Source organism: Rhamphochromis sp. 'chilingali' (assembly GCF_963969265.1).
Source record: "Rhamphochromis sp. 'chilingali' genome assembly, chromosome: 2".
NCBI classification, from domain to species: Eukaryota; Metazoa; Chordata; class Actinopteri; order Cichliformes; family Cichlidae; genus Rhamphochromis; species Rhamphochromis sp. 'chilingali'.
Window position 1 is genome coordinate 25,476,016 of NC_137930.1, and position 18,646 is coordinate 25,494,661.

Sequence of the window (18,646 nt, forward strand, 5' to 3'; positions counted from 1 at the left end):
AGCCTCTGAAAGTGGCTGTACTTTCTAAACAGTTAATGCAATACATTTGCTAAACCCCTTTAATTAAATCTGAAAGTCTCTACTTGAATCACATGTTAATTGTTTGATTTAAATCCATTGTGCTGGTGTGCAGAGGGTATTACAAAAATTGTAATTTTCCCAAAAAACTGTTTGACATCTTCCTATTCTCTTTGCACATCTCATAATGTTTTCAGTACAAATATAAAAAAAAAATGAAAACACTTTGCACACAGTACAGTGGAAATTTATCCTTTACGTATTTACAATCGCGCTATAAATTAATCCCTCTCATGGCATATATTTTAATAGTGCAATCATGGTTTATTAGGGTTCTTATTTTTGTATTTCCACATTCTAGACCATAACATCTTGTCACAAACGTTGGAAACTGCTTTCCAAATACTAAACACAACGAAACACAGCGTGCAGCAGATCTCAGGGTTCACTTGAGTCACTTGAGCAATTTGTCTTCAGCGCCATTTGGCGTTTAGCTCTTGGTATGAACACGCCCATGAGCACCACATGGTCTGTGCTCAACAATAACATTGGCTGCAGAGCAATGATTTGAGGGGTCTGAGGAAATTCGTGCAGACCATAAATTCAGCTGTCTGGTCCGTCCTGTTTTCCCTGAACTTTAACTGTGGTTGTCGCTTTGTGTGTGCATGTGTGAGAGAAGCAGGTGACCCTAGTGAAGGTGTAAAACGTGTCTCCCGGTTTTCTATTAAAGCTGTGTAGTGGGTATATAGTCGGCTAGCTTGTAAGCTAAGAGTGGCTAAAATGAACTACCAGATGAACGGTTTCATTAACAACAGCAGCTCGGTTTACGATGAAGACTGCTTCCTCTTCTCTTCTGAGTCAGTTGGAGAAGGACACCCCGGTAAGTTTTAACGTGCCATTCCTTGTCTGTGAGGTAGTTTCCTCCCTCCTCCTCCTTGACCATAATAATTAGCTTAGCATCCTGTTAGCCTGTCAAACAAGGTTGGGTACCGCTGCTAGCTTGGCATGTCTGAGTGGAGTTTATGGAAAAGCTAGAAATAATAATTTCAGTGGCTTGTTTAATTTACTTTTGAACAGTAAAGTCAGGGAATATTAAGTAAAAGGGACACAAAGAAGAGGACACGACGTGATTTAAGTGAATGTAAAGGTTGTTTTAAAAGGGAAAGGGCTAAAAGTTACACTGGCTGGAGCAGTCTAATTTCGGCTAAACTCTAAAGCTGAATAAAACTGATATTTAGAACGTTTTAACTCAAAAAACATGAATGAAAGAATGGCCTGCTCGGCTTCTGTTTTGTGGACTGTTAAACAGTTTATACAAAATGTAAAGTTTCCCACATACCTTACAGACTCTACCTGTAATCATTTATACTCCTTAGAAGTTAAGGGAATAGTTTATTTGAAAGCTCAAAGTCACTGTTGCATGCTAGCTGCATGGCGGCTAGCTGGTATGCTAACACCACGTTATCCCGGACTGTTGGTGCTTGTCAATCACATCCACCCCATCTCTCCGTCAGCAGTCAGATGTTTTATCCCGTTGGGGGTGTTGGCAATACACGCAAATTTGTGGTTATTTAGGACCCTTGGCTACCTTTTAGCACTGCATCATATCATAAGTTCAGACAGATAATAATGCTTAATTTGTCGGAGATGTTTAAGAGTTGATTTGTCCTGCTTTATCGCCACTTTTCAAGTCGCACACTGACACCTCTCCTAAACAGCTCAAACAAAAACCTAACTTAATAAGCTTAATGAGGCTCGTGCCTGTGGCAGGACTGCTTTTGTGTTGGCTAATTCACTGTAAGGGCTTACTAGAGCACTTAAGCCATCATTAAAAACGCTGTGACAAGACTAGTTAAATCTTTTCAGTGAAAAGACTTACAAGAAGCCAAAACTGAGGTCTTGCATGCTTTAATTGAAGAATTATTGAGCAGCTTGGGACACAGTGTGCTGCAGTTCTCAGTCTCATACTGGGACAGCTCTGTTGCAACAGATAATAGGCTTACCAGTACTCCTAAATATAGGCACTGCAGGGGCTAGTGCTCAACTCTGAGGGCAAAGTAGTCCCGTTTACAGCCTTTGCAGTTAGAAGGGAAGAAAAACTGCTTCAACAACCTGAAAGCTGAATAGTCTGTTTGTAAATCCTGTCACACCGGTTCTAAAATTTGTTTTTTGGAAATGTTGAAGTTGAAGACCAACACACTATGGTTGGTCTTATACTATAGTTAAAGGCCTCCAAATATGTGGATATGGAGTTTAGGCTATGGGTTTCAATTTCTTTGCATTCAAGCAATCAAATGTGGAAACTACATCATGAAAGGGCAAGCACAAATATCTTTGCATCTGTTCTGTATTGAAATGATTTTTGCTTTTGTTACAATTGATTGAAAACTAGTCATTATCCAGTCTTAAGTGGCAAGAAGTGTAAAACCTTCTCTTAATGATCGTAATTATTAATTTGAGACTTGGCTTTTTATAATATGCATAATTTAATGTTTCATTCATTTAATTATGAAGTAAAATATCAGCTGTTATCGTCATTTTACCAACCAAACTAAGGAATCGCATTAAACTGTTGTGCTTATTTTGCTCCACAGATAAAATCTGTGACCAAATCAGCGATGCCGTGTTGGATGCACACCTCAGACAAGATCCTGATGCCAAAGTAGCATGTGGTAAGTCAAAGAGGCAGGGCAACCATAAAGGCTTTTTTTTTTCTTCTTTTTTTTTCTTTTTTCTTTTTTTTTTTAACTATGGCACATGATCCACCGTTGAACCATATCTATGCAAAATTGGGCATGTTACAAATCTCTGAAACAATACCAGTCTGAAAATGTACTTTCTTAAAATGTTGTTTTTAGGGGCTTGTATTCAAATGATCTATCATGTGCTTTCAGAGTTCTGCCCTAGGGTGGGGTTTAGGTGCAGACATCAGAATCAGAATCAGAATACTTTATTGATCCCTGGGGGAAATTATTTTTTGTTACAGTGCTCCATTTTAAACCAACATTAAGACAAGACAGACAATACGCTAACTAAGAATAGTACAATATATACATATATATATATACATACATACATAAGTCACTTATAAATAAATATTTGGAAAAGAAACATGTGTAGTTGTAGCAGCAAACAGTGTGTTAAGTGGATGCGTTGTACAGGGAGATGGCCACAGGCAGGAATGATTTCCTGTGTCGTTCAGTGGTGCTTTTCGGTAATCTCAGTCTCTCACTGAACGAGCTCCTGTGACTGACCAACATGTCATGGAGTGGGTGGGAGGTGTTATCCAACATTGTCTTTATCTTGGACAGCATCCGCCTCTCCGACACCACCTTGAGGGAGTCCAGCTCCATCCCCACAACATTGCTGGCCTTACGGATCAGTTTATTAAGTCTGTTGGCATCTGCGACCCTCAGCCTGCTCCCCCAGCATGCAACAGCATAGAGGATCGCACTGGCCACCACAGACTCATAGAAAATCCTCAGCATTTTCTGGCAGATGTTGAAGGACCTCAGTCGCCTCAAAAAATAGAGACGACTCTGGCCCTTCCTGTAAAGTGCTGTGGTGTTTTTAGCCCAGTCCAGTTTATTGTCAATGTGTACTCCAAGGTATTTATAGTCCTCCACAATGTCAACACTGACCCCCTGGATTGAAACAGGGGTCAAGTGTTTCCTGGTCTTCCTGAAGTCCACGATCAGTTCCTTGGTCTTTGCCACGTTGAGCTGCAGATGATTCTGCTCACACCACGTGACAAAGGAGTCGACCACAGCCCGGTACTCTGTCTCATCATCCCTGCTGATGCATCCAACCACCGCAGAGTCATCAGAAAACTTCTGAAGATGGCAGGTCTCTGTGCAGTGGCTGAAGTCTGTGGTGTAGAGGGTGAAGAGGAAGGGGGAGAGGACAGTCCCCTGTGGTGCCCCTGTGTTGCTAATCACCTTGTCAGACACACACTGTGGGAGACGTACATATTGTGGTCTTCCTGTCAGGTAATCAACAATCCAGGACACCAGAGAAGCATCCACCTGCATCGCTGCTAACTTATCACCCAGGAGGGTCGGCCTGATGGTGTTGAAAGCACTGGAAAAGTCAAAAAACATGACCCTCACAGTGCTCGCCGGCTGGTCCAGATGGGTGTAGACACGATTGAGCAGGTAGATGATGGCGTCCTCTGTTCCGAGACGAGGCTGATAAGCGAACTGAAGGGGATCCAGATGTGGTCTTACTATGGGTCGCAGCTGGTCCAGGATGAGCCTTTCCAGGGTCTTCATGATGTGGGAGGTCAGTGCCACGGGCCTGTAATCCTGGGGGCCACTGGGACGAGGCGTCTTTGGTACAGGGACGAGGCATGATGTCTTCCACATCACCGGGACCCTCTGCAGACTCAGACTCAGCATAAACAGTTTATGAAAGACTCCACACAGCTGGGGGGCACAGGCCTTGAGGACAAGGGGACTCACTCCGTCTGGTCCAGCAGACTTGCCTGAGTGAAGTCTCCTCATTTGCATCTCAACCTGGTATTGAGTGAAGGTGATGGGTGGGGGAGGGGTGTCAGGAATCTCACAGGAGGCAACATGTGAAGAGAGAGGCTGGCACAGTGGTGTGGCTCTGGATTCCAGGCTGACTGCAGGTGAGGTTGTGGGGGTGGGAGCAGACACTGTGGTGTCGAATCTATTGAAAAACAGATTCAACTCGTCGGCTCTATTCTCACCTCCCTCAGCTCCCCTGCTGTTGGTTGGCCTGAATCCAGTGATGGTCTTCATGCCCCTCCACACCTCTCTCATGCTGTTCTGCTGGAGTTTCCACTCCAGCTTCCTCCTGTAATTGTCCTTAGCCTCTCTGATCTTGTCCTTTAGTAACACCTGGACCTTCCTCACCTCCTCTTTGTTGCCCCCTCTGAAAGCCCTCTTCTTGTTGTTGAGGAGGGCTTTGATGTCCTTAGTCACCCACGGCTTGTTATTTGGGTAACAATGAACAGTCTGAGCTGGAACAATGGAGTCGGTGCAGAAAGTTATGTAGTCTGTGATACACTCAGTAAGCCCATTGATGTCCTCGGCGTGAGGCTCACAGAGTGTTTCCCAGTCGGTCACCTCGAAACAGCCCTGTAGTTCCGCTATTGCCTCCTCTGACCACCTCCTAACAGTCCTGGTGGTCACAGGTTCCCTCCTCACAATTGGCACATAGCGGGGGGTGAGGTGAATCAGGTTATGATCTGACCTACCAAGTGGGGGGAGGGAGGAGGAGCTGTATGCATCCTTGAGGTTAGCATACAGTAAGTCTAAAGTTTTCTCTCCCCTGGTGGGACAGTCCACATATTGTTTGAATGTTGGTAGTGTATTGTCCAGTGATACATGGTTGAAGTCACCCGAGATCACAATAAAGGCACTCGGGTGCTGAGTCTGTAGCCGAGCTATGGCAGAGTGGATAGTGTCACATGCAGCTGTGGGGTTAGCAGAGGGGGGAACATAAACAGCCACCAAGATGACGTGAGAGAATTCCCTGGGTAAATAATACGGCCTGAGTCCAACAGCACACAGTTCAGTGTCCGGGCAACAAATCCTTTCTTTGATTGTTATGTTGGCAGGGTTACACCACCGGTTGTTAACTAAAACAGCAAGCCCACCTCCTTTACGCTTACCGCTAGCGATGCTGTCCCTGTCCGCCCGAACAGTGTGGAAGCCTTCCACGGAAGCATTCTCATCGGGAATGACCTGGTGCAGCCATGATTCGGTGAAACACATCAGGCTACACTCTCGGTATTCCCTCTGACTCCGTACCAGTGCTGAGAGCTCGTCGATTTTACTTGCCAACGATCGCACATTTCCCATCACGATAGACGGCAGACACGGTTTAAACCTCCTCCTCGCTTCGAGCCTCCGCTGTCTCACCGTCACCTTTTTTCTTCTCTTCTGTCCTTGACCTCTGCATCCCCGATGTGTTTTCCTCCAAATTTCAGCTGGTACTTCTGCGGGCACTTCTGCGGGCCTGGCCAGCGAGCTGGCCGGCATCAGGGCGATCAGCTGATCTCTGGAGTAAACAGTCCGTGCGTGTAGGAGATGTGCCGCGGTCCCGTTCCATGATAAAAGTAACAGTTCCACGGCCACCAGAAGAACAAAAACTCTCTCAATCCACATGATTGAGTAAGAGATAGAAAACGGAGGAAAATACAAGTCAGAAAAAAAAAGAATACGTAAGAAAAAAGAGCTAAACTAAGAGAAAAGCAGGAGCGACTGTAACAGGCTGCACGCTGGTTGGCGCATGCGCACTGAAGAAAAAGGCAACAGTTGTTAATGAACTGCATTTTCTTCAGGCCATTTTCATTGCTTTCACTGCATATTGTTTTGTTTTTTGTCCTCAGAAACTGTTGCCAAGACTGGGATGATCCTGTTGGCTGGGGAAATCACCTCAAGGGCTAATGTGGACTACCAGAAGGTTGTCAGGGACACAATTAAACATATTGGCTATAACGACTCTTCGAAAGGTAAGATCAGCTAGCTGTGAGTTTAGCTCCGGTTCAAATGTGTGCAGTTGTATCCAAAAGGCCAAAGAAAGAAAAGTAATGGTAACTCTCTTCTCTCTTGGAGAAAATTACAGTAAATCTTGAAGTCTGATTATTACCCTTTCATAAAAAGACTTGTGCCACCACTCTGGCTTAATGCCACTGATATCATGGACGTAGGCTGAAAGATTCTTGAACTTTTTAAAAATTATTATCAACTATAGTTGGTCTACAGATCTTGTTTGCACATAGTGACAAATTCAGTAGATGCAAAATTTGTCCTAATACTACTTTATTTTGACGTATAATGATAAGCTGAAACATTTTACTGAGGCTTATTTTGGGGGATTTATAGGCTTTGATTACAAGACTTGCAATGTGCTGGTGGCTTTGGAGCAGCAGTCCCCTGACATTGCCCAGGGCGTTCACCTGGATCGCAAAGAGGAGGATGTCGGAGCCGGTGATCAGGTCAGCTGATTCTTACATTTTGTCTAGAGCCAAGTAACTGAAGCCAGAAATGTAGCAGTAATGTACTTTAATGATTTGGTAAATCATTTAATGATTTGACACATGACTGCAACTGTGGCAGGGTCTGATGTTTGGGTATGCCACTGATGAGACAGAGGAGTGCATGCCGCTTACCATTGTCCTGGCTCACAAGCTCAATGCCAAGATGGCTGAATTGCGCAGAAATGGAGAGCTGCCCTGGCTCCGCCCCGATTCCAAGACTCAGGTATGTGGTCAAAGTATATTTACAGTTTGGAGCCAGTTCTTTAAGTTATAAGTGTAGGTGGAAGCTAAGTTTGTTTATTTCCTTCCTTTGTTCGGCTTTTGTTTTTCCTCCTCTTCAGTTTGTACACTTATGGTTAGTTGGTAATTGGCTGTAACCCTATTTCTGACTGTACTGAATAATTTAGACAGTATTTGCAGATTTAAGTGTGGTTTGAATGTTGAGTTCCTGCTTTGACATGCTGTAAAAGGGAAATCTTAATACTGTGTATAAATAATGAATGGTAATATTTTATATTCTGTGTTTAAAGTGCTTGGTGCCCTCTGTTCCTGTTTTGGTGCATTTGCTGTTGACTCTTGTACATTTTTGATGCAGTTTATAAAGTTTCACTCACACAGACGGTGTAAAAGTTGGATGGGTGGATGTAGCTACCATGATGCCACTCATTAGTTCTGGAAGTCCAGCTTTGAAGCCTCAAAATAATTTTTTTTTTTTTTTTTTTTTTTTTTTTTTTTTTTTTTTTTTTTTTTTTTTTTTTTTTTTGTAAAACCTGATGTGAGGAGAGAGGGTTTGACTGTGAAACTGCACACTCATTGGCTAACAACTTGGTAGACAAGTCATGCCATGGATTATCCTCCTTTCTGATGGGATGTGTTAAGACAGTTTACAAAACTGACTTGTAAAGAGTACATTCTCACTTGAACATGTTGACTCTTAGTCTTTCCTGTGCACCAGTTTATCTTGCATAGTAAGCAGGTGACTGTGTTGAAAAGCTAAACGCAACAGCCCAAGTTCAACTCCAATCAAAGGTTCACTGCTGCATGTCTTTCCCCCTAATCCCTCATTTCCCCACTACTGTTATCTAAAGGAGAAAGACCAGAAAAGCAATGTGAAAAAAGAAAGCAGTCCTCCCATAGGCCAGCTGCAGGTATCTCCACCTGGTGGACCTTAAAAACATTGCAGATTTAAAGCTTTTGTGCACAGGTTTCACTTTTCAAACACAGAAGCTACATCATCTTTATACAATTTATATTTATAGTTCAGATAAAATTGGACAATACTGTCTGTCCTACATTTTGGGAGCTCTGCAAGAAATGAAGATTTGTGTTGTGGGTTTTTATGCTGTTTTTGGAAAGATACTGTTAGCTAAAAGACATCCTCACATTAACTATCAATGCTTTAGCCACAGGCAGTGAAAATATTTGTGGTAAATACAGATGCATGTCATTATTATTGCAGATGTTCCTGCAAACTGTTTTGCTTACGTTTGTTCAAGCCTGTGATCATACTAGCTGGAGCCATCACCTGTCTTTGTTTTCTCCCTCAGGTGACTGTTCTGTACAGGCAGGATAGAGGAGCCATGGTACCTCTGCGCGTCCACACAATTGTGATCTCTGTGCAACACGATGAGGCCGTAGGTTTGGATGAGATGCGTTGCTCTCTGAAGGAGCGGGTGGTGAAAGCCGTGGTTCCCAGCGGGTTTCTTGACGATGAGACAATCTACCACCTGCAGCCCAGTGGGCGCTTTGTCATTGGAGGACCACAGGTGAAACAAAAGCTGTAAACCTTTTGAAGGCAGCCATGCTGTCACACTAAGGTCATTAAACTTTCTAGTGAGATTTAATGGACTAATACCTCCACCTTTACTTCTGGCAGGGTGATGCTGGACTGACCGGGCGTAAGATTATTGTCGATACTTACGGGGGTTGGGGAGCCCATGGCGGTGGAGCTTTTTCTGGGAAGGACTACACAAAGGTAGACCGCTCTGCAGCCTACGCTGCCCGTTGGGTGGCCAAATCTCTAGTAAAAGCTGGGCTCTGCAAGCGTGTCTTGGTCCAGGTGAGTACACAGTATATCAGTTTTACTCAATCTAAAACCTGCATATAATGGGATTTAAAACTCAGCTGCCTATAGAACTGAAGGTACTCAAATTCATGGTTTTACATCTCACAAAAAGCAGTGTTTACAGCTCCCCGTAGACAGTCATGCACCAGCTTGTCATCTATTGAATTCTGCTTGTTGGTTTAATCACCTTTTAATGTTTTCATATTTAATTTGTCTGCAAAAACCTGTTACCATTGTACATGCATCATTGCATCTTGCTCTGGATTTTCATTTGCTGGTATTGGATTCCTGTGCTTTCTAAGAGCATAGAAAATATTTTCTGTGACTGCCTAGACTTGAGTTGTTGATCAGTGTGTACAGTATGTGTTGTAAAATGTACTCTACAGTTAAAAAGTTCTCAATGCTGCTCTATTGGGAAAGCAAATCAAGTGGTGAGCAGTTCTAACTGGTCTCTGCAGCTTGTCCGTAAGCTCACTATTCCTGGGCTTAACTGCAGCAATGATCAGCTCTGTATCATCACACTCACAATTGAATTGGAGAAGCTTTTTGACTATAATCAGTGTACTAAAGCACATGTGGAGTGCTTTGGTGTTAAAATGTCTCTCCTGTCATTATTTTTGAATGATGTGTTTATGATTAACAATTGTTTTAGGTATCCTATGCCATTGGTGTTTCCCATCCCCTCTCTGTCTCAATCTTCCACTACGGGACCTCCCAGAAGAGTGAAAGGGAGCTGCTGGACATTGTGAACAAGAACTTTGACCTCCGTCCAGGAGTTATTGTCAGGTATTCTGTGACAGTATCAGGTCTTTGCTACCAAACCTGCACTTTAGTTCTGTTTTATTAGGATCGTTGTCATTTGGTTTTAAACAAGAGGCATAAAAAAGCTAGTCATGTAGTCTAAGCCCTTAGCTGTACAGGCCTAGAAACTGGTCTGAGCATCTGGCAGCCTACGGTTACTACGGAGAAAAATGTGGATTCCTTGACCAGCTGGCAAGTAGTTGGTAGGTGAAATTGGGCACAAAGTAGGTGGTTTTACTTCTCTATATTTCAGCAGTGAAACTGGCATTCACCCAATCAGACGTTATTCCCTCTCTCTTGGGGTCTGGGGCCTAAATGTCAGAAAACTCTCAAAATGGAACCTAGTCTGTTAATGAGGTAAAACATTGGCATGTGTATTTGAGTTATATGATATAACATTCCTCTACAATCTTGTGTTTTTAACATCTCTAAACAACAAGTTTCAGCTATTGTATGTTGTTAAAACCGTTCCTTTAACCAAACTGCATTTGTGATGCCGACTACCAAGAGCAGAAATGTTTAGCTGGCGAGTCACTATTTAATTCTTGTTTCAGAGATCTTGACCTGAAGAAGCCCATCTACCAGCACACAGCAGCTTACGGTCACTTTGGTCGTGACGTCTTTTCATGGGAGGTGCCAAAGAAGCTGATGTACTGAACACCCCCCTCCTGTTTAATGGGCCTTGTATCTGTCATCCTTCTTCCAGTCTTCTCCCTTTTTAAAATTCGTCCTCTCACAAACAGCCACACTTTGACAGCCTTTGCTACATACAAAATGCCCTTTATCCACATGTTGGTACACATCCCTGCAGAGAAAAAAAATGGCTATTTCAGTTCAGTTGCCAAGACCAGAGTTTAAGCGCTGCGGCCAGATTCAAATAATTTCTGGTGCATTTCTTTTTCTTTTGCATAATTAATGGCGATCATGTTTCCTGGCACACCTATGGAAAGAGTGCACCGATTTGTATGTCAGCAAATCTGGTATTATTGACACCTCCATATTAAAACCATACTTGCATACAGTAATGAAAACACTTCTAGTATTCCACAACCTTCAAATTCAGAATCTCACTGCAGTGTAGTTTTAGAAGTGATCAGTGGAAATGTTTTGTCTAACTTGACGGTAACTACACAGTACAGAAACGTCTTCTATTCCACTTGCACTCCTTTTAAAAAAAAAAAAAAATGTATATATTTTTTTATAAACCTCTTGATGGCAAAGATGGGTCAAACGCTACAGTTTTCTATTTATTTCTATTTTTGTTTGTGCTGTCCCTTCAGGCCAGTGTTTTCTGACGTTTTACAGAGAAGTCAGAAGCTGCTATGATCTCGTGGTTATGTTGGGCTGTACCTCGATTTATTTTGTAGGCTTTAAAACCATGTGAATGTTACAAATGATGTTAAATGTGTCAACGTTCTGCTGACCAAGATGAAGGCACAGTACTTGGCATTACCGAGACAGAGTCTGGGTGTATTACAGAGAAACCTGGGCTCCGTCACCTCTAAGCAGGGGCTGCCTTTATCTCATGGAAACACCGTACTTAAATATTTTATGATGGTGTTTGAATGTGGGACCTAAGTTTGACTAGCAAGGAGGGACAACTGAATGTTTGTCAAGTCGATTTTATTTTTTAAATTCTGAAAACATTTCCCAATCTTGTTGCCTATCCTGGTTTGTCCCGCCTGAACTCAATGGGAAAGTGGAACATGAAGAGTAAAGCTACATCACAAAGATGTGAGCACCGCACAGCTTCAGTTAGTAGTTTTAAGGTTACCTAAAACGCATATTGCATGTACAGATGCTGTTAATCGAATGCAGAAGTTGTAAAAGAAGCTTTTCTTTTAAAATATTTGTTTTTAAAGCGATGTATTCATATTTAATGCCATACATTGTGGGCTATGATTGTGACAAATCAAATGTTTCCATGAGAAACTGTTCTGAGATAACTGCTGTTCTTTTAAAGAGACTGATACACTTTTTTGCTAAAACTCTAGATTGTTCATGTATGTGTGATTGTCAGACCCTGGCTAGATTCAAACCTGAGGCTTTTATGGAGTTTTTGCCTTTAAATGCTTTTCCTGTTGCACTTCTCACCTAAATGCTGATTCAACTCAGGCTTGCAGCATTTGGATGTTCCTGTGTTGGTTATTGGCAGGTTTAAAATATGCCTGCATCATGCAGCTAGATGGTGCTGTGTTCCCCAAAATTATAGTGAAGTAGGTTTTTAGTCTGACTCCTGTAGCACCACCTTGTGGCTCGTTGCATGTACTACAGATTTAAATTGCTCCTACAAATCTGGCAAACATGTCTGAAAGAGGGTTAATGTTCCCCTCACCTTTGTTCAGACACTCCCACAATAGTTACGGTCATCCTGCAGGCTTTATATCTGGCATTTGTGCAAAAGACTACTTGCGCTTATTGACATCTGCACCCTCACACACAACCTCTGACAGAGGGAGGGAGAGATCAGTTGTAGACGACTGTTTTAATCTTGCCGCCGAGTGGAAGAGTTGGTGGGATAACTTGCCATGTCCAGTGTATTTATTTCTAGGTTGCTGTCTTGTGAGTTGAGCAACCCACAGAGATGCAGGTGTCGCATTTATGTGACTGCGTTCATTCAGACTTGGCGCATGCTTAAAGTGATATATTAATGTTGCAGTGTTTGGTAAGATTTTATTTTTTCATCGTGCTCCTTCAGGCATGCAGCAAACGCATCAGGATGCAATCACAATAACAGGATGCTGTGGCTGACGGGCTAATGTCACACTGGTTATTTAAATTAAGGAACCTACTTTTTAAACTTTGTCTCCTCTCGCTCATCCACAGATGGAGAAAATAGTAGTTGGTGTTGTACAGAGAAACCAGCCTGTTTACATGTCTCCTGTGGACGATGTGTTTGAGGAGCACTCCCTCCCTTGTTCAGTTTTTGTTTTTTAAAATCATTTAAGTCTGCCAGCAGTTGCTAAACATGGGGGGTAAAAAAAAAAAAAAAAAAAAAAAAAAAAGTGCCTTTTCTCCTCTTGCAAATTTCCTCTTCCCCTACCTCAAAGTACACAACTTACCATTTTGACCCTGACAACCCCAAGGCTAGTTTCCGTCTTTGGCGTTTCCGAGTGTGATTTGTTGTTGACTCTCTTAAACTGTTGAAATAAAATGCACCCTTGCTTTGTGCTTACAGGCTGTGCTTGTTTTATGTGAAGGGCTAACTTCAACATCTTTAAACTGTGCTGCTGTAGATGACACTTTCATGTTTTTAAATAAAGCAGAAGTGATCCTGTCTGCGAGGTGGTAAAGACGAACACTTCCGGTCTCTATTTGTGCTTTATTACTTCTTCCAAACTGCTGACTTGAAAGTAGGAAGATGACTAAAGACTAAAATATCTGCCCACCCTACATTCAGCAGTCGACTCAAACACTTTTACCTCATTTGACTTCTAAATCTCAAACATAAGTCTATTTAACAGCAAAGGATATGTTGTCAAGTCAGCTGGGAAACACTACAAAAACACTTTATTAAAGAAGAGACAGGAAACTTGAGAAATGGTTGGTATATTTAAAAAAAAAAAAAAAAAAAAAAAAAAGCACAAAGGCAATAAGTGAAATCTAACTCTGAGCCAGTAATATTTACTCTGCTACAAGAAGTAGCAGTAGCGGAGTAAAGATGACTTAAACACAATGTTTTCTGCATTTCATAACTCTGTGCAGGCTGAATATATAATGCAAAAATTACAGTATGCAGTAAGAAATCAAATTGGGATGTGAAATACTGTTAAAATGCTGCTGATGAAGATTTGGTGCTCGATGAAATATCTGCTGCGTCCACCACGCTGACTCTTATTGGATCTGCTTTGAAAAGAAGTTGTGTTATTGAGACTGCATGTTTTTTACTTTGATTACAGTTTGTGTGAAATCAATGTACACCCACCTTAATCCTTCAGATTGTGTTGTAGTTCAGAGGCTTCCAGGCAAATTTGTGGCAGTAGAACAGAGTCTGCACAAAGTGAGACATGCATCGCATGTAATACTGCAGTGTCTGAAAGCTGAACGGGTGAATTCATTGTAATAGAGGTTTACTTACTCCGCACTTGAGAGCAGTCTTGACGTCTCTGCATCTGTATGTTGTCAGAGTGCATGGATCTGCAGGTTTAAAGCAGGAGATAGAAGAAAGTTCACTTGCTAACTGAGAATTCTTTAAAGGGACGTTTTGTATACTTTGATTTGTGCTTTCAGATTAGACGGATGCATCAAATTTAAATCTCAGTTCCTGGGCCTAAAAAGTACTGTAATGCATGAATGATGCAGTTGTAACTAATGTATAATTATGCCATATTAGGTCTGCACTTAAACTTTTTTTTTAAATATAAAGCATGTACAAGACAAATTATTGGACATCCTGGTCTCTGGAGATTTTGTGTCCAACATATGACATATTATGTAAACGATCACAATCACTGCAATAGAAGCAAGGGAGAACAAACTGACCCACAAGCAGAGATTCTTCCCCTTTACAGAAGTGCATGAGGTGACAGATGGCCTGCGGGGTCGCATAAGCCAGTATTGCATCCAGCACTGTCCTGCTGACCTTGTCGATCACAGTCTCACACTGGTTGCGGTAGGAGGCCGGCAGAATATGGCAGATCTCTTCCAGCAGCTTGACCACTGCTTCCTGTAGAAGAGGAGCAGAGTTTAAAAAAAAAACCACGGGCAGTGATTACTCTCAGCTGTGTGGTCTGATTGCTTTTAAGTGTCTGTGTGCAGCACAAGGAAGTACTGTTTTTATGTGCGGTATAACCGTGTTTCACCTCTGTTCTTTCTTTGGGAAGCAAACCCTCCAAAGTCTTGATGAGGAAGGTGCAGAAGGAGCATTCGGTTGAAGGCTTCACCTGATTGAGGCACATAAATGGCAAGAGTTCAGCACAATGTTTTTTTTTGTTTTTTTTTTTTCTCCCCGCAATGTGTCTTTCTAAACTTCAGATACTCACATTATCACTTGTCACAGCAGCCTGAAGGGCCTCCTGGGCAAAATAGCTGAGCATCTGCTCTTTATCACAAGAGCTGCAGAGCCCGAGGATTTTGCACACCTCCGCTGGTTTCTGTGGAAGAGAGGAAAACATGTTTACTGACTTCTCAGTGTCAGAAATGCCATACTCAAGGATGCATCTGGTTTTGGACTTCTCAGACTTACCAAGATGGAAGTAACAAAATTGATGGCCAGTGGGAACATCTTCTCCACCTCTTGTTTGCAGAGATTGGCAGCTGGACCGTGTATGAGTGCACACACGCTTTCAATGCCATTCATGATCTTTTTCTGTGCAGAATAAAGCGGTGAGTCAGAATATTGACTTAAAGACTGGTAGCCCCATTTGTCTTCAGCTAAGTAAGCAGAGCAGGTGTGGCATTTTTTTTTTTTTTCACATTACATAAATAAACTTGTTGATTTATTAAAATGCATTTAAATGGCCTGTATTTGTATAGTGCTTTTACTAGTCCCCCCTAGGGACCCCAAAGCGCTTGACACACCCAGTCATCCACCCATTCACACACTAGTGGAAGGCAAGGCAAGCTACAGTTGTAGCCACAGCTGCCCTGGGGCAGACTGACAGAAGCGAGGCTGCCATATCGCGCCATCGGCCCTTCTGGCCAACACCAGTGGGCGGTAGGTGAAGTGTCTCGCCCAAGGACACAACGACCGAGACTGTCTGAGCCGGGGCTCGAACTGGCAACCTTCCAATTACAAGGCGAACTCCCAACTCTTGAGCCACGATCGCCCCGCTGGTTGCTCGTTTTCCTTTTGTTTTGCTTTGTTCATTTGTCTCTTTTAATTCTATTTTGTTGTACTTTTTCAACATGTTCAAAATAAAGATTCAATCAATCACGATCGCCCCCCTGTCTTCTGCCCCTTTAGCTTTCATCCAATCACAACATGTTCATTAACCACCTATTAATACTATGTGAGGCCCTAAACCAGAATCAGTGTTGTGGATATAAAGCTTCAGTACAAAATCTTAACAGTCACAGAGTTAACAAGTGAACTGAATGAATACTATTCAGTTTTCTATTTGTGCCTAACAGTAGCAGGGTTTTTTTTTTTCCCAGACTTGTTTATTATGGTGTCATGTGGTAGTGGTTGAGAACAAGGCATATGTTACTTTTTATTTATGTTTTCATATTTTCCTCTATATAATACTATTTAAAAGTCTTGAGGAACCCTTTTCTTGTTAAGACACTTAATGCTGACCTATGATGCATTCAAGCATCAAAACCCTAGTATTAGTAGTATTTTTGCACCAACCTAATCAAAGGTTGGCAGACAGGTGCAGCGTGTCCGTAAAAAGTTTCAGGAAACTGGACAAATAGAGGATAAGTGTTCATCATTGCCTAACAAGAGATTGAGTCTGAGTGGACAGGGTGGTTGTCAGGAAGCCACTCTTAAGGAAGGGAAATAACAAGAGAAGGTTGACCAAATTACACTGAAAATCAGTGGCAACAGGACTTATGGAGTGATGAATCATCATTTGAAAAATTTTGGGTTTAAGTCATTTTCAGAGGAGCTCAGTAAAGCGATCCAACAGTGAGTGTTTACAGCCATCTGGCATCTCCTGTTGTGTGGGGATGCATTTTATCCAGTAGTGTGCCTGCCTCTAATGGTAATGGATGGGCCTCTCAGAGCTCAGCATTATTGAAGCAGTGTGGGATCATCTTGACAGAGAGCAGAACAAAAGGCAGCCGACATCCAAAGAAGAGCTTTGAATGTCCTTCAAGAAGCCTGGAGAACTATTTCTGAAGACTAATAAGAATATTAAGAGATAACACGAAAACAGTTCAGGGTGTGTTGAAGAATAAAGGAGGTCATACCAAATACTGACTTTCAACCTCATTAGAATCAGACTCTGTTTTTGTCTCTTACGCTGTATTTCCATGTATGCTTACACATTGCAATGAACCACTGCACCTTTTCCCCAGCAAAACACAACAAAACGAGGGGTGGTTCAAGACTTTTGCACAGTATTGTGTGACAGTTTTGTTTGTTTTTTTTAAACAGATATTTGGTTCATTTTTGTTTTTTGAGATTAACAGTGTGCACTGATACAGTGACATGTGATTAAACGCTGGTATTTTTTAGGTGTTACTTCGTAGCGGCAGAACCGATTTAAAGGTGAAGCGTGGACACTGAGCAATGCGGTGTTTGGTGAAACGCAAATATTCAGACACTAATGTGTTGTTTCTTTTTTTATATATACATCACTCCATGTCAGTGTGAAAAAGGAAAACAAGGGGTGTTCACAATACTGCTGTGTTCATTAAATAAAGGCATTGCTTGACTTCACACCAGCATGCTGCTGTGCTACATAAGCTCCAGACACATACTATGTAATAAATCCCAAACATCTTTCTCTGCATCTTTCCATGTGTACATCCTCTTTTATATCAATGTTTATCAACATACGTGATAAAAAAAAAAACCCCAACTTATTTCTGTCTTTGGAGCCTGTAAACCAGATCAGGCTAGATCAAAAGAGGATCTTGGAAGTCAAGTGTGTGTGTGTGTGTGTGTGTGTGTGTGTGTGTGTGTGTGTGTGTCTGAACAAAATTTGAATGGTAAATTTCATTTCAACTTTTCTTAGAAAAAATAGGAAGTGGCTCACCACCAAAACTATGAAGTGACCTTTAGTTTGGTGTGTGTGTTTTTAAGACATGCACAACTGGTTACAGATTATTTACATCTCCGAAGGTGAAAAATGTGCTCTAGATGATAAGATTACACTAAAAATTCCTGGAATGTAAAATATTTAGTTTTTCTTTATTCATGCCACAGGTCTCATATTTTAATCTTATATAATATATTTAATATGGGAATGGAAGATGTGGATAACATTATCAGCGAGCAAATTTGAACATTTAGGAATGTGTTTGCTCCTCGGGCACCAGGTGTACTCACCTGCAGGTCTGCATTGGAAAGCATGTCAACAAGGAGTTCAAATATTTTGGTGCAGTCTTGGCAAACATCTCCGGTCTGAAAAACAAAATCACATGATGAACATAAATTAATACCCTAAATCTAGGTTTGTTGGGATCTCTGTGCTGTGGGCACAGTTTAGTTTGGTTTAAAGTTTATTCAATCTGGATTCAAAAGTAGGTGGTAAAACTTTTACAACCTTTTATAACTCGACGCGTAACAGCAGACTTCTTCATTTTGAAGAAATGAAAATCTCACTTCTCAACACTGCGCCCTTACATTTGCTTTTGCCCTCACTGTGAGCAGTGCTAAAGTATCACACACTCCTATAGTGTCATTACAATTCCCCACAAAAAAAAAGAGTTTTAGGGAAAAAGTCTGCAAACATGTTCATGGTACTCAGGGAAATTATGTGAGTTTTTTCCTTTTCACTAACTACTACTAAATTTTAAATTACAGATGTCCAACTCTTTTCACATCGAGGGCCACATACAGCCCTCTTTGATCATAAGTGGGCCGGACAAGTGAAGTTTCCCCTCCTGTGAGTTTAAAGACTACACATTGACTGCCTGAGATATTTTAACATAAGAAAAAGAAATGTAATTTCTACAGTTCATCTCAGGTTTTCTACATGACAAAGAAATGCTGCTGAAGTAAATAAAAGACCTCACGCATTGAACAAATTAGAAATTTCTATAGTCAGTAGTGAAAAAAACACACAACATACTTTTACTTTCATGTCTTTTACTTATTTATTTTGGTCTACTTTGAGTGGCCATGCAGGAGGCCTTTATTA

At 41.7% G+C, this 18,646-nt stretch overlaps 1 protein-coding gene across 2 annotated transcripts; it reads left to right on the plus strand.

Annotated features, from left to right (window-relative positions):
• The first annotated feature begins 571 nt into the window (after positions 1–571).
• On the plus strand, positions 572–15,302 carry mat2aa (methionine adenosyltransferase 2Aa). 2 transcript variants are annotated; one of them, XR_013970728.1, is made up of 10 exons: positions 572–898; positions 2,613–2,690; positions 6,377–6,499; positions 6,873–6,985; positions 7,107–7,250; positions 8,575–8,793; positions 8,904–9,086; positions 9,745–9,878; positions 10,448–14,796; positions 14,893–15,302. XR_013970728.1 is itself a non-coding variant. In XM_080874764.1 (9 exons), the coding sequence occupies exons 1-9, from the start codon at positions 799–801 to the stop codon at positions 10,548–10,550; spliced, it is 1,197 nt and encodes a 398-aa protein (XP_080730890.1). In that variant the 5' UTR covers positions 572–798; the 3' UTR covers positions 10,551–15,302. The 2 variants fall into 2 exon arrangements, 1 of the variants encoding a protein (XP_080730890.1); XM_080874764.1 differs by having other exon boundaries at positions 10,448–15,302.
• Positions 15,303–18,646: the final 3,344 nt, after the last annotated feature.